This window comes from Gobio gobio (assembly GCF_949357685.1).
Source record: "Gobio gobio genome assembly, chromosome: 10".
Taxonomy (NCBI): Eukaryota; Metazoa; Chordata; class Actinopteri; order Cypriniformes; family Gobionidae; genus Gobio; species Gobio gobio.
In genome coordinates this window covers 38,298,613-38,315,420 of record NC_137116.1, presented here as the reverse complement: position 1 = coordinate 38,315,420, position 16,808 = coordinate 38,298,613, and the positions used below count along the sequence as shown (strand labels likewise).

Genomic DNA, 16,808 nt, shown 5'->3' with positions numbered 1-16,808 from the left:
GTATGAATTCATACGAATGACCTACCTCAAACCCTGCCCCTAAACCTACCCGTCACTGGGGTTTAGACAAAACGTACAAATTGGTATGAGGTACAAATTCGTACGAATTAGCTTGTGAGATATCGTTGGTTTTCCTTGATAATCTTGTTATTATTGAGCATCAAATCAGCATATTAGAATGATTTCTGAAGGATTACTGGACACTGAAGATTGAAGTAATGGCTTCTGTTCTCTGCTGGGAATTTTAAATTGTAAAGATTTCACAATATTACTGTTTTGATCAAATAAATGCAGCCATTCGAGACGAAAAAAGCTTACCGACCTAAGTTCTTAACCTCTACTAAAATATAATATTTACAATGTATTTGTTGGCAGCAAATAATTATTCCATCAGTATACGCAGTTACTTTTGTGCCTCCATAATGGTGTACTTATGGCATCTACCAGCTGGAGTCTCCACCAACCCCCATTATTTTGCTTCCACAGACACAATAAGCGATAATGTGAGTAACTTCTCTGTGTTCCATAGTAAGGTTGAATCAGTCCCCTGATGTCAAGAAGAGCAGAGCTCCTTATTAGCTCTATAAATGAAAGAAAAATTCTGTGAAATCTCTAAACAAACATCTAGCTCTAGCTTCAGTGTACTAGCTAGTGAATACCTTTGCTCTGACAGTCAAAACAACCAACACTCATTTGTTTCTCTCTTTTGTTTTCATTCTACCATTAATATTCTGCTTTCAGTCAGATCCAAAGCACTGAAGGTGTGGAATAAATAGATAAGCAGACATTGAGATGTGGTATAAACCTCGGTAGGATACATTTCAAGATCAGAGAGGAATGTAGAGAAAGCAGAAGAAAAAAAAAGATTGCGTCGGCATTGTGTTTTAAGAGTTTTTAGTGTTTGAAGTGAGTTATTGTACGTGTGTGAGCTGAGCTGGCTTTCTGCATACTGTGAAGGATTTTAATTAAATTCAATAAATGGTAGTGGATCTTATTGTCTAATCTGACATTCAGCAGAATGAATAAAGGTCAAAGCCTTGATTACAAACACCATTAAATCTCCTACAGCGGCCTAATCAGAAACCTCAAATACTTGAAGCGTCTGTGTATATTAAGCGAGACATTAGATAGAACGGCCCATACAAACACACTCGCACCGTAAGAGCCTGCACGTCTATTTTTCACATCAAAGAGCATTTGCTTTGAGCATATGCACACATACACAATGGCTTATAATAGTTTAAAAAAAAACCTTAACCAATTTTCTCATTTAGCTGAATTACAAATGCCTCTTTGAAATGCAGTTCTCTGTGATATTATTTCTGAGCAATGCCATTCAAAATGAACTACTTTAATATGACATTTATTTGTGTTAGAAAATATGCTACTGAAATAAAAGCTGAATTATGCTGTTTGTGTTAACGTATCCAATCCCTGCATTTTAATATTTTATACGGATACCATTTCGAGCAATTATAGCATTTGCTCAGGTGTGATTCTGCTCGCTCCAGGTCGTTGAGGTTAGACAAAAATAGACTTCCTAATAATTTGCAAAAGACACCGACACATTCGTCTTCACAGATCAAAGCACAATGGGAATACAGAATTTACTCATGAATACACAGAGCCATTTAGAAGTAAGCCATAATCCTTAACTCAGTCCGGAGGGAGCTTTTGTTCGGCCTGTAGTTTGTAGTCAGAGCTGTTAAGCCCTCTATCCTGCCTGGTGTTTAGTTGTGTCTTTTTTGTGTACATCATCTCTGTGTCACAGATTGTATTGCATGTTCTTCTATGGTGTATATTGCATGTGTAAAGTGTTACAATTAGTTAGATTATATAACACACTGTGAGATCTCTTGCTCAGAAATATTCCCACGCGGGCACGATCCAGTCTCTTAGAATGATACTCTAATCGACTCTTGAAATGAGATTTGGAAAGTGTTAAATAAGCCTCCAATAATAAGACAAATATTAGCTTTGACACAGATTTGTGAATAAGCTCTTTCTTTCTCCTAGTGTTCACGAAGTGTTATTTGAATCATCCCTCACCGGCCTACAGCGATTAACCTGTTTAGCTGTCAGACTGCAGGGCTTTTCTCTGAATGTGTACAGTACTTACTCACTTTGCCTTTTCACCCTTTTTGGGGTAGAGGCGGTCAACCAGGGCTCGCCAGGCATCTGTCTTGGGCTTTCCTCTCAACTTCGTTCCAGATGTAACCCATCTTTTTGCAATCCGCCTCAAGAAGTGTTTCTTGGCCTTCCTATTTTCCTTTAGGATTCCAGGTCAGAGCTTGCCTGGTGATGTTTGATGTAGGCTTCCGGAGGATGTAGCCAATCCAGCCTTTTTTTGTGATTTCATCTTGGGCTGAGAGCTGTGATGTTTTGTGCCACAGGTTCCTATTGTTGATGGTGTTTGGCCAGCAGATTTGGAGGATTTTTGTTGACAGGTGTTGATGAAGGTCTGGACTTTGTTGATAATGTCCACATTCATCCTCCATGTCTCAGCTCCATACAAAAGGACTGACTTGCATTGGTGTTGAAATGTTTGATTTTGATTTCCAATGTCCTTGGAGTTCCACATTTTCTTAAGCTAGATAAAAAAAACTGCCGCTCTGGCTTTGTGTATTGTAGCATCCTTATTTAAATGAATTTGCAAGGTTCAATACAACTTAAACTCAGTCGACAGCAATTGTGGCATAATTTTGATTACCATAAAAATGAATTTCGACTTGTCCCTTCTTTTCTTTAAAAAAAGCAAAAATCTGGGTTACAGTGAGGCAATTACAATGGAAGGGAATGGGGACAATCCATAAACGTTAAAATACCTTTTCAATAGTAAATCCACAAGACACAAGCAATATGGTAAGATGAGTTTAATGTTCAAAAGAGTGTAAATGTACAACTTTGTTGCCATGACAACATTATTCTTAAAACCCTAAAATTACCATAAGAATGTCTTTACGGCTCAAATAATACACAGCTTTTATCATGAGAATGAATGTACTCGCACACAATGTATCTCCTCCAATTCACTCCTATTAAGTGCTTCACCTTAACCTTGATTTCGTCTGTCGATTGAGCTAAACTTGTATTGAACCCTTTCACTGCTTTCATGCCCCACAACAGCATTGCCACTTAATGAGTCATTTTGATTATTTGAGACATTTAAATTCCGACTTTATGGTCTCTTTACAAATCCTAGGCTTGTTGCATGTTTTCTGATTGTGTTTGATTGAATTGTGCCTCACTCACACAAAACTAATTTAATGAAAGAACAGGATTATCCATTGTTAATTAAATCCTCACTGGCAGTCACTGCATGGGTTTGAATAAGCTAAAAAGAAAACTCTTGTAGTTCTGAACATCTGCACATATGCATTTAAAACAATGCATACGTGTCTATAAGATATGGTTAGATATCTTTTCCGCTCCACCAGGTGTCTATTTTATCGCTTACTTTGTGGATGTATTCCAGCAGAATCCAATTACTTTAGTCTGTAGCTTTTTAAACTAATGTCTTCCTTTTTGCTGAAGCCACCTTGAACAATCCAATTTGTTTGAATAGATATTTGGTCATCAACATTCTTATCCAAAAAAAAAAACCTCTTTCCTCTCCTTCTCCACTGCTTAAATTCAGATGGCAGGCCATCACACAAGCCGAGGAAGATCTACAGTGGTGCATGTAATTGTATTTCCATTTTAAATAACTGTATCGAATTGATGCCCTTGAAGTAGCCAGGGCATTGGTTCGAGGGATCTAAATGCTCTAATTTAAAATCTTAAATCTTAAATGACTTTCTCGTTCTCTGCTGGCTTTTGCTCCTGTTTTGTACAGTTCTTTTTTTTTTATTAAAAGATGATATTCACAGCATGCTGATAATATTGCCTTCGTTTTGAGGGACTTTTTCCATTTATACTCTGCTCTCTAGACAAAGACTCTGTTTCCAAACAAATAGCCTTGGGACAGATTTTATAACCAAATCAGCTGACAAACAAATAACTCTGCAAACAAACTGGTCTCTAAATAAAAGACTCTCCAAACAAACATCTTTTGAAATGAAACAGTTCCCAAACGAACTGCTCTCTAAATAATAGAATTTCCAAACAAATAGAAAAAAACTCTCAGAACAAACTTCTTAATGCATAAGCTACTCCAAACAAAACATTTTCAAAAATCTCCTAACAAATTTAGTAAATAAAAGACTTTCCAAGCTAATTTTCAAAATAAAAGACTTTCCAAAAAAACAGCTTTGCAGACAAATGGCTCTTTATACTGGATATAAAAGTGCCGTCCCACTCACGCCTCCGTCAGCTGCTTTAATAATCCTTTATTGCATTTAAAATCTGGCACCTCTAATGTCAGCGTCACAATAATGTTCCTGCTTTGGCATGTGGAAGTGCCAATCTGCAGTAAAAGCATACGGATATGTTTAGTAAGAGTTTATGATCATTCATTATTGGAAACGTAATAATAAAAACAGATGGAATATAATTATTACAACGAGCTTGTGTAGGCGTGATATGTATCTGTCTGTTTTTTTATTGCTGCTGGTCTGTTAAACAAGAAAGAACGTGTAGAAGCAGGTTGTGCATATTTATGTGACTAATGTCTCTATTTCTCGCTCTTTCTCTGCAGGTATGGAGACATGGTCCCAAAGACCATAGCAGGGAAGATCTTTGGCTCAATCTGTTCCCTCAGTGGGGTCCTCGTCATCGCTCTGCCCGTTCCCGTCATCGTTTCCAACTTCAGCCGCATCTACCATCAAAACCAGAGAGCGGACAAGCGTCGGGCTCAGAAAGTTCAGGTCAGTGAGGCTCAAAACTCCCGAGGGGCATCGTCACCTCTAACCAGAGCAGCTTTGGCGGAGAAGCAGGTCACTAGTGTTTAGCTCTGAATAATGCTCCTGTTAAATTACATCCATCTTATGCTTAAATAAAGAGAAGTGATTTTTTTGGTGTCCCAAGGGCAGATTTGAGGGCCATCGGTCAAGGGTGAAGAAATGCCAGAGGGTTTGTGGGTAAAATGAGGTGACAGATGTCTTTTCCCTGTGGTGGTACAATCATGGTATCAGATGGTACTATGGTATTCTTATAAACACTACTGCTCAGAAGTTTGAAATGTTTAAAATATTTGGTTACACTTTATTTTGATGGTCCCTTTTGAACATTCTGTTGACTATAAGTAGCATTGCACCTACATGTCTACTAACTCTCAATAGAATATTAGTAATGTATTAGTAGACTGGTAGGGTTAGGGTTAGAATAAGTTGACATGTAGTTGCAAAGTTACTTATAGTCAGTGTAATGTCTGTTGGAGGACCATCACAATAAAGAGTTAGCAGATATTAAGCAGACAGTCTACTAATACTCTAGTGAGAGTTAGTTGACATGTAGTAGCAAAGTTACTTATAGTCAACAGAATGTTCAAAAGGGACCATTAAAATAAAGTGTTACCAAATATTTCTATTTCAAATAAATGCAGTTTATTTTGCACTTTCTATTCACCAAAGAACTCTGAAAAATATGTTTTCAACAAAAATATAAAGTCAACATTAATAATAATAATAATAATAATAATAAGAAGAAGAAGATTAAAGAAATTAAAGAAAAACCTAACCAACCCAAAACTTTTGAACGGTAGTGTATATCATGGTACTGAAGGATTACCATATACATTTACCATGGTAGTTCAAAGAATTTCATGGTAATACCATGGTATATGTAGCTTTTTGCCATTTTTTGTTTCCGTCAGGGCATTGATGTTCTTGTTCCAGCTTCGCGGTAAAAGACATAATCCTTCACAGAAAATCCCAAATCTACTTTTAGATTTAAAGCTTTGATATTCCCCTTCAACCCGCCTCAACTGCTCAGACTGTCTTCTCTCGCATTTGCCTGTTGTCTTACCACTGGTATTTTATAGTTCTTTATGTCTTTTCTCTCTTGATATCCACTCAGCCATATTGCTGCTCTTTTTCCTTGTCTGATGAATAAGGTTATTAAACTTGTTTGTTTCCGGGTGCATGAAGGATAATAGTACTACTTCACCATCCTTTTCCGTCCTCGTACGAAATAACACCTCAAACAAACAGCCTTAATGTTAAATTAAGCCTTTCTTTTCTCCCTTGGGGAATGAAGGGATGACCTGTCACTCGTTTAATGGCAGCGTGGCGTCAAAAGATTGAGTCTAGACTAGAATGAGATCCCAGCAGGGTTACATGCCCTGCGTCTATCCATCTATCACTCCATCCCTCCCCGTCCTCCGACGAAACGTCTCTATATCTCTCTCTGAAGGTTATTTAGTTTAGGCGTAATTATCTGTTAAATCACCACAGGCCTCTCAGCTTGCTTTTGCTATGCTAATAATTGCGAATGTTACTGGAGATTAGTTTGAGCGCAGAAAAACAACACCAAGGCCACTCCTATGACATCCTGTGTGTGGCGAGAGACGTCAGCTCTGCACTCTGCGTTATGTTATGCTCGCAGTCATGGATTTCATGTATGCTAATGAGGAATTAATGTAAGCTTAGGTTTGGGTGAGCTTACAGGGCTGCATTGTCTCCGCAGGCAAGATTTCCACTGGCTTTAGCATTTTACTCAGTGTTAATTTAAAGTTTATCCAGTATGGCAGATTACTCCCCAGAATGCTTTGCGTTCACACTGCAGCAGTGCCCAGTCTCCACATTATCTCAGCTTGGATCAGCCTAAACAGAGTTTTGATGTTTCTGTTCTTTCTCAGAACGGCTGCAGGGGATGCAAGTTCAGTTTCAAGTCCAAACTAAAGCGGCCAGATGCGACCAAACCTCACAGGACCATCTTTAAAAAAATGTGTTCTATGTGTGAGGGTGTGTCACTTTAAACACATCCCGGTTAACTAATAAAAGAGTGGCATAAGTGCACAAACCTGCCTGAAGCTTAGATTTAACCTCCACCATAGGAACAGCTGTGCTTACTGTTCAAAGGACATGAGAGAGAGAGAGTAAGACATAGAGAGGGAAAGAGAGCCAGAAGGGATGTTCATCCTAATGACAGTCCTTCCACAAATAGCTCGCCCAGACGAGACCTTTGGGGAGGGGTTTGTTTATTCCAGCAGTCAGTTTTGGTAGGTGACCTTCCTCTGTCTCACCTGTTGTCCAGTAGCCAAAATAACGCACTGGTACTGCACCAAAACTGTTTAATCCGTCTAGACTGTTATTACTGAAAAACCTTGCAAGTTTTATAGATTGATAACAAATCCTTGTGTGATGAACTGAAGAACTGAATTAGTGCTCCTAATCCAGCACTAAACAAAATGTCTATGCGGGGGTGTTCGAAGTGGGTGTATTTACTATTACCAACTACTAATTGTTGTTGTTATGACACCACTATGAGGTCTTTACAAACATTTACTTACTTATAAAATCATAATCATAATAATAACACATTTTGGCTCACAATGTTGGCCAGATTTAAAGCTACATAAGTACTAAAGCAACAGCGCATGTTGTTCAAAACTGGTACTGAGATTTTATACCAAATTAAGTGGGAGAACATTACGAATGAAACATACTTGACAATAGCAGCTCCTATATCAATATCCTAACCAATAGATTAGCATTCTTACAATTTTATCACCTCTCATGTGTACAGGTGCAACAAATAAAAATACAATTCAAAGTGTAAACTCAAACTGCCTTGTGCCGCCAGGCAACTGTGCAGCGAAACTTATCCCATATAGCACCAAGACGTTAATACCATACCGATGTGAAATTTATGGTATCATAAGTCTATTTCAAACCTCTATGTCATTCTTCAGTGGATCAAAAAGGAGACTGTCCTGGTCACACTTTTCCATCCAGTTAAACTGAATAAGAACTGAAGCTTTGATGTTTCCAAAAGGATTTTTAAAAAAGCACCATAAAGTAGTTTTGTAGTACTCAAGACCGTTCTTGGTCTCGAGACCGGTCTTAAGACCATTTTTTGAAGGTCTTGTCTCGGCCTTGGTCTTGTCTCTGCCTTGACTGCATTTCTCCTCGGTCTTGTCTTGGTCTCAGACTTAGAGGACTCTGGATTTTATTCCAAGACCAGTCAAGACCACAACTGCAAGGATATCACTAAATTGCCGGTGTGTTGTCTGATTTAACATTAATGTGATTTGATGTAAAACTTTCTACTTAAAATGCAATCTATAACTTCTTTGCAATGTGATTTCTTGTGTTAATGTGCTGCCAGGTTCAAAATCAATGCAGCATTGTCTCAAAACTGGCCAAAATTAATATAAATGCCCACCAAATTCTGAGATTTAGGAGATTTGGGTCCAAAACATTGACAAGTGCCTAGGACACGGGTCGAATCTGGTCTGATACAAGTAGCCTCAGGTCATTTAAAATAAATGTTCTTTTACCGAATGGAGCCAAGAAGACCTGGATTATTTTAAAATATGCAAACTTTCCACTATTTGTTTCTGAAGTTTAACAATTTTTTATTATTTAAGTGTGTGTTCACAATTGGCATGTTTGCGTGATTAAAACGAATCCTGGTGTGATTGCTCTGTTAGTGCAGTGTGAACACTGCCATCCGAAACTCTTGTGCGGTTCAAATGAAATATGAACGCAACACAGACCACTGAAAAGATGAGTCTCGGTCCACTTCCATATGAGCTCTGGTGCGATTCGAATACAATTTGAATGCAGCACGGACCAAAGAAAAGATGGGTCTCGGTCTGCTTCCATATGAGCTCTGGTGCGATTCGAATACAATTTGAACGCAGCACGAACCAAAGAAAAGATGAGTCTCAGTCCGCTTCCATATGAGCTCTGGTGCGATTCGAATACAATTTGAACGCAGCACGGACCAAAGAAAGATGGGTCTCGGTCCGCTTCCATACGAACTCTGGTGCGATTCTAATAAAATATGAACGCAGTATGGACCAAAAAAAAGATGGGTCTCTGTCCGCTTCCATACAAACTCTTGTGCGGTTCGAATGAAATATGAACGCACCACAGACATAAGACATGTAAACTAACCAAAAACAGGAAGATGAGACCCTAAAAAGGACAGAATGGTCAAGCATACCTGTTATTTCTCGTAATAGTCACGATGTTGCCCATCGCAGTTGGATACAGCTTTCAGAACCGCATCTCATCGCAGCCGACCAATCAGGTTGTGAACGTATTTCTTTGCCTTTCGGTTCGGTAATTTTAGGTTTTCTGTGTTAAAAATGCCAATCTGAACGCTGAGCACACCAATGTCTAAATGTCTACTAAATGTCTTTTTTAAATAATTTTTTTTGGTCCGGACCAAATTAATCAAACTACAAGTGTGAACACACCTAAAACAAATACATATTAAATAATTCTATAAAAACGTTACTATTACCCTTCTTCTCTGTCAATACGTGCTTCTGTGAAAATTACAAAACCCTCCAGGCAACATGGGTAAAAAACATAACTAACGTAAATGTTGCGAAGAAGGATCCAAGAATGAATTTCATTAAGTAGGAAGATGGGCATACTTTTAAATCTACACCAGCCGTGGTGTTTCTTAAGCCCCGGGTATACTTCAATTTCCACGTCCGGATGCGTCTCGCGCGCAGTCGTGTCCGCACAGCGTTCAAAGTATACTCAACCACAGATGAGCAAGGATGGCCGAGTTCGACACATGCACAGTAAAATTGTTGTGACTCGTCTGACATTCTGGCGCATGCACTGTTGTACATGCACCATCTGCGCGGACACGGATGGCTGAAGTTTACTTTGGGATTTAGGCTATTTGTTGTCTCTTATTTTGGTTTGTGTCATACCACTGGCATGCCAGGCGATGAGAAAAATTGCTGTCAGGTTGGACTCGGGTCTAATTTTATCGAGTGTGTCTCGGGTCGAGTTTATCTTTTTTTATTAATTTATGTACGTCGGGTTCAGTTCGAGACCTGATTCAGGTCAATTCAGGTCAGGTACAGATTTTAGGACCATGAGGAGACCTCTAGTCTGTACTATAGTAATGAGATGTTAATTTCAAGGGCTTTGGCTCAATTCTAGAGCACTCGAGGGCTTTCCAAAATATTCTACATTAAGAACATTGCAGACATGACAGCTAGGTTTGATGCAGAACCATTGAAGTGAGAATCACTTTGAAATTATGATCAAAGCATGCAAAGCTTCAGATTTTGTATGCTAATTTCATCTTCCAGTGGCTCATTGTGTATATGACCTCACGAACATGCTGCAGTTGTTGTTTTTAGTGACTACAGAAAGCTATATGCTCCTCATTAATAACTAATACAAATTTACAAAGTCTAGAAAACAGACCATTTTCTAGACATCACACAATTTTTGCATGACTGATCGCTCCATGATGCTCAAACTCTCATGGTTGATCCAAAGGTCTGAGTTTTGTTATAGTTCAGGAGTTAGAGTTTTGATCAAAGTTGGTCCTGTAATTGAGCTGATTCATTAGTTCTGAGAATAGAACTTAGCTGTGCTACTTCAGTGAATGTTAATGACTTATTCATTATTAATTCAGCACTTGCTTTACACACACACACACACACACACAATGCAATTATGAACATGATCTGGGATTCATTTTGGCATCTTTACTTAGTGGTGCATGCTACGTATTTCCACTCTAAATATTGAGCTTTGATTGACACGTAACTCGTCATGCTCTGTTTATGCTAAGGACAAATCATACATGAGAAGTGCTCTTACTTCCATTATAAAACGGACTAAAAAAAATCACATTGACTTTTATTTTAAAAAGTCCTATTCGGAGCCAGCAACCTAGCAACTGTGTTCAAAATACTGTAAAAGCAACCACAAAAAGCAACAACACTCTAGCATTGTATTTATGTCACAATTGTATTCACAGCACTGACATATAGGCTAACTCTTATATGGTCCATGTTGTGGACTGAACTACAGAAAACACTGAAAGTGGAGAGATTTTGTTTAATTGACATAGATAATCCACTTAAGCTCCCTGAGCTTCTGTGAATGTTCTTCTTTCACAGCTGTAGAAACTACTGTAAAGTAGAAGGATGTATAGGTATGTCACTGAACTGATTCACACATTAACAGATTTGTTCAGGTCCTACATTTCTGTATATTGTAGATCCAGGTATCATTCTCTACCTCACCCAGACAACATAGGTTTTAAAATTTAAATAAAAATATGTTTTCAAAGGCACTGTGATACATTTTACAGTTTATTCAGTTCTTGTTCATAAAAAAAGCAGTGGATCTCAACCAGAGGGCTTAGCAAAATTCGAATGGGGCCTTAAGATTACTTAAAATCATTACACATAGCAAGTATTAACATTAATCATATTAAAAGAAATAAAAAGCAAAATATTTCTTATTTTAATTCAATCACTCAAAAATTTTTATGTTTTAATAAATAGGGTTCTCACAGCGTTCTGTATTTATGAGGCCTAAATTGAAACATGTGATTTCAAGACCTGGAAAAGTCAGGTCTTGCTAATTAATTTACAGATTCTAGTAGCTCTTGTTAATTCATTAAAAAAATTTAATCTTACAGTGCTAGTGTTGGGCTATTAGATATTGGGTCTGGGAGTCAAAAAAAGTTTGAACGTTATAGCCAGTTGAAAGGTTGTACGGCTGCCTGTACTGCTAATATGCAGGGGAGCCAAATAGAGTGACAAGCTAAAGGTAAATGTTTTGCCCAATTTCTCTGACTTGAGTATTTGTCCACTACTTTTCTATACTGAATGGAATCGTCCAAACTTTATTAAAATAAAATCCAGGTTCTTATGCGGTTCTTTTATTGCATTCCCTGTGAAACAGTCCCTTGAGGTCCAGTAAATGTATAGTTCAACAAATGCTGCCTTCTCACTCACTGCTTTGCTGCTCGTTGTTTCAGAGAACAGTGCAATGAAGCTGCGCACCAGTCTTTGGTGGTTTGCGCTACAGCGAATGCTCCAAGCATAAATAACTTGTGCATGTCGCAATCTAGACAGCATCCCTAGAAATGATTTCATTTATATAGGGAATTAATTACTTTGATTGATCAAATGAAAACATGACATGCAATACTTATATAATTAACAATATAGCTACAGTATTAATATAACTGTGATCACTACAAATATCGGTTAGCTCAGCCCTGACATGACCAAACCATCCAATCACAATCTGTGGACTGATTTTGAAATATCCAATTTGACAGTGATGTATGTTCTAGAATGTATGTTTGAGCTTTTTTAAGTGAAAGCAACTTGCACTGACATATCTTAAAATGTCCGTGTCATTGTTTTGTCTCAAGATACACACCAGTAATGTTTTTTTTCTAAGGCAAGTTACTTAAATGCCCTAATTGAACTAAAACCTAATCCTGGCTTAATCTAAGCCCTGTCTGTGAAAACAGGCCATAAAGGTGTAATTAAGTTTTACCTAAGTGGGTCAAAAAAAAAACTCTAAAATTCAGCTAATTGCATTTAATATAAATCTAAACGATAATACATTTTCATTAAGTTGCAATTAACATGCAATTAAGTGAACATTAACAAGTAAAGTGTACTTCACAGGGGAAGGCCACAGTCTACCTAGACTGAGGTCTTGTCCACCCAAGCAAAGCTACCTGAATAATAATTGCTTGGGAATGAAATAAAACTGCATTTTATTGCACATTATCATATTTCTGCTGAATACATAGTGTAAAAAAATTATAATTATTTCAAATAGGAACACTTTGATATGATTACAGTGAATTGAAATGGGTCACGGACCACAAATTTGCCTCGTAAAGGACTTTGCTGCATATACAGGATGAAATTAGTTATCAGGCACACAACAGAGGTCTTCTGGCCTCGCCACTGCCATATGGTGTCACAGTGGGCTTTATAAAACTGCATGTGTATAACTGAAATGTAATCTGTGGATTTGCTTTGTTCAGTGTATCTGATCCCAGCACAGTGCAGTTAGCGTCAGCCGAGTCCTGAACAACTGTTCTCAGCAGCGATATTCTGTGTCACATTGATAAAGAACCTCGTCATTACTGCGGCCATTCCCCATCTCACATTCTGCAGGGGCAGATCCCCAGGAAAAATGTTTCTCTTTTTTTTTCCATGATAGTCGAAAATTGTTGCAGCATTTGTTGGAAACACAAACGGTCTCAGAGGCCCGAACTGATTCCATTATATGATGGCAATCTCCTGTGAAAAGAGCAGAGTTAGCACTCCACTCACCCACAGGGACTTGTGTGTGTGTGTGTGTTTGTGTGTGAGGGTTTTAATGATGGTGTGTGTTCTTTCAATCTGTGTTCAAGTGTGTGTGAGAAATTAATGAACATCAGAATACCAGTTTGATCTCGGCGAGGTCTCTGATGCAATTGAGACACAATTCGTTCCTCTTCAATTATTTAAAAACGAACACACACAAACTCGTTTAGTGGTGTCACGATATACCGGTATTGACAATAATCGTGATATTTAAAAAATGAAATGGAACGAAAAAGGGGGCAGTACCGCCAACCGGTTTACCCACCTCCACCTCTGTAAATTTGCAGATTTGGCCACTGTATAGAGAGTAAATTGCAATAATTTTCTAATCCACGCCTTTCTATATTTTATTATATTTACATCCTTCAGTGTGCTCTTTCGGAAAAAAATGTATGGATTATCGTATGTTTACTTCAAATATCTTTAGAGAGCAGTATTAGTTTATATTGAAAATATAGGGTGATGTGAACATTATTGAACGCTAAACTCTGACATGTAATTTGTTTCATTCATACTCGACACCAGAGGGTGCCTTTGCGTAAAGTCCGCATGTGAGACTCATAGGAGTAATAAAACGTTGTCCCTAATATGGACAAAGACATCCAGAGATCGCTGATAAAATGGCTGAATAAAATGCATAGACATTTTAACTGATTAAACATAAAGAGAATTAACACCATTGTGACAGTATATGGTTTATCTGTGTTCGTCAAGCCATCTCAGGTACACTGTAAAAAAAAATCAGGTCTCCAATTGAAAATTTTCTAGTGACCGATCTAAATTTTTTAGTTGGCCAAATTGAATTTCTGTGAATTAAATTGCATCAATTCACAAAAATTCAATTTGGCCAACAGAAAAATTTAGATGTGATCGGTCACTAGAAAATTTTTAATTGGAGACCTGAATTTTTTTTACAGTGTATTTTCATAAGGAGAATGTATATTTATAATGAAAAGATGTATGTAATACTATAAAGTAATATAATTTCAGCTTCATTCTGTGATAAGCCACATCAGTGTAATTGTTCCTTTTGTATGCAATGGCGTGATTCTTCAACAAAAAATAGCATTATTTTATTTTTTCAAGATTTCTATAGATATCGAAGTATATCGTTATCATGAATTATTTTGGACATAGTGAAAAATCTGATATCTTGACAGCCCTATTTGGGGTGAAATGCAGTCGAAGAATCCGCATCCAAGAAAGAGCCATTTGGTCTACATCAATTGTGGAGGGTTTGCCAATGACCCCCAACAGTGGACGAGAAGTGGTGTTATTCATGTGGACGTGCAAAACACGGTTCTTCCCCCCCAGTGTTTGGCTGTTATACGCATGGAGCTGATCTCCAGCATTTAGCTGTGCTATTAACAGTCCAAACCATGAACGCTTTTTACTTTGTGCGTGAAGGTGACAAACTCCATGAACAAGAAAATCAACCTACATGGTCCTATTACACACCTGACAGAGGCCACACAAAAGCCTCTGTGTATATGAGAGAATGAAAACACTACTAAACGAGATTATTAAAACACAAATACTCAAGTTACAGGAAATAAAAAGAAAGAAAAAAAAACACTCAGAAAAATCTAGGCTGCGTTTACACTGGCACAAAAAAACATCAGAATCACACATCAGAATTTGTTGCACACGTGTAAACACAACAATCCACATAAGATTAGATTTTTTCACATCGGATCTAAGCCATTTCCAAACGTTTTAAATCAGATACATATCCGATATCTGGACATCCGACCTATGTCTAAACACATATATCCCATTTCCCCTTTGAATTCCAAACCACCACAAGGCGAGGGCGACACGCTTGCCCACAAATATTGGTTTTTAATATTGTATTATGAAGCAGATGTCCTTGTATGGACTCGTTCCGAGCGTTTTTATTGAGGTGGAAATTTTATAAAAGAAAGAAATTTCAACCTCTGCCCTGTGAGTTTTATAAATAAAATAACAAATGAAAATTACCGTCATTTTCCTGTCTGGACAGTTGTTATCTTGTCCATGCTGGCAAATAATCATGGCTGCCAGACATGAATTATATAAATAATTATAATAATACAGCCATTTAATAATGTAAACACAGATATCGGATACCAGTAGTGTCTAAAGTGAATGTAAACAGGCGGGCCAACAAAAAAAAAATCATTGGATATGGTCAAAAGATAGGATCTGTGCATTAAGACTTGCAGTGTAAACGCAGCCTTATAGTGACCACATAGCAACACCCTGACGACCACCCACAATGTAACATGTTCAAGAAAATATACAAATCTAGTGTATGCATAATGTTTATTAATGCTTTGCAAATGTAAACTCTTTTTATCATGTCAATAAGTCTTAAGGGAAGCAAAGTATGAGAAAGCGTCAGTTTTCTATGATGAGAGAATGAGAGCACAAATCAGATCATTTGATGCCTCTGGATCTGAGAAGATTAAAATACTCTTATTCATTGTAAATATTAAAATTTGACGTTCCACAGAGGATTCGACTGCTGGTTTCCACCCATCATCCATGCTGTGCCTATAAAAACGACATAGACTGAGGGAATGTGAACCGCTGCTCCATCATTTATTGTTACACAGCTGCGCTAATCGTAATTCAGCATTACACAAGACGTTTACTGTAATTAACCATTACACAGCTGCGTTTCTCTAAATTATCATTCTTTTATGCTTTGTAGTGTGCACAAGCAACCCTGATCTGTGCACATTTTCACTGCGTAGCTATCAGGGTTGTTCGGATTGGTTCAGTAGTTTTTGAAGGCACTTGCATTTTTCATCATGTCATGACGGACAGCAATCTATGTGAAAATCCATTTTGTTTCTTAAAGTACTTTGATCTGAATTGCTCTTTCAACAGGGATCAGATTGAGACTCAGACCCTTGTGATGGAAAAGCACTGGTAGACTGAGTTGTAACTTCCCCTGTGTGTGTATGTGTTGACAGAAAGCCCGACTGGCCCGAATGAGAATTTCCAAGAGTGGCAGCTCTAGCGCCTTCCTGCATAGCAAAAGAAATGGACTCAACCAATCAATGGAGCTAACGGTAAGAAACACACACACACACACACACACACACACACACACATACATATATAGTTTCACAAATACAAGAAAACAAACATTCAAGCTAATTTTCCCCCCATATTTTGTTTGGCTCCCTTGTCATTTGACATACATTATGCATGGTTTTCAACAAGATCTATCAGGCAGTGCTTTAGTGCCGAGGTAAAAGTGTTGTTTTGCTTTAAAGGTTTTTATTAGAGATTCACATGCGGTGATCCGATCTTCAGCACTTAAGAGCGATTATGAGATTTTCATGTTTGCATATTTGCACAAACATCAGCTCAATTAACTCAGTAACATCCAATTTATCGGGACAGAGTGATGAACTGATGTGAAAACGTCTTAATGTGTTGCTAAACACCCTCATTAGGTAGAAAGAGAGAGCTGGTCTCTTTTACTGCAGTTGTTTGAGGCTAAAATGTCTTCCTGGAAAAATAAAACAGATTCTGAATGGGGAACACTGATGAACACGCTGATGTGAGATTGACCAGTGAGTACAGAGACAGATTGCAGGCC

The 16,808-nt window shown here is 37.8% G+C and overlaps 1 protein-coding gene across 1 annotated transcript in view; it reads left to right on the top strand.

Moving 5' to 3' along the window:
• Positions 1 to 16,808, top strand: part of kcnd3 (potassium voltage-gated channel, Shal-related subfamily, member 3) — a 136,409-nt gene that overhangs the window by 99,956 nt on the left and 19,645 nt on the right. The window contains exons 3-4 of the mRNA XM_079826991.1: positions 4,637 to 4,805; positions 16,174 to 16,272. Coding sequence (XP_079683117.1) covers positions 4,637 to 4,805; positions 16,174 to 16,272 — 268 coding nt within the window. The remainder of the gene's footprint in view (positions 1 to 4,636; positions 4,806 to 16,173; positions 16,273 to 16,808) is intronic.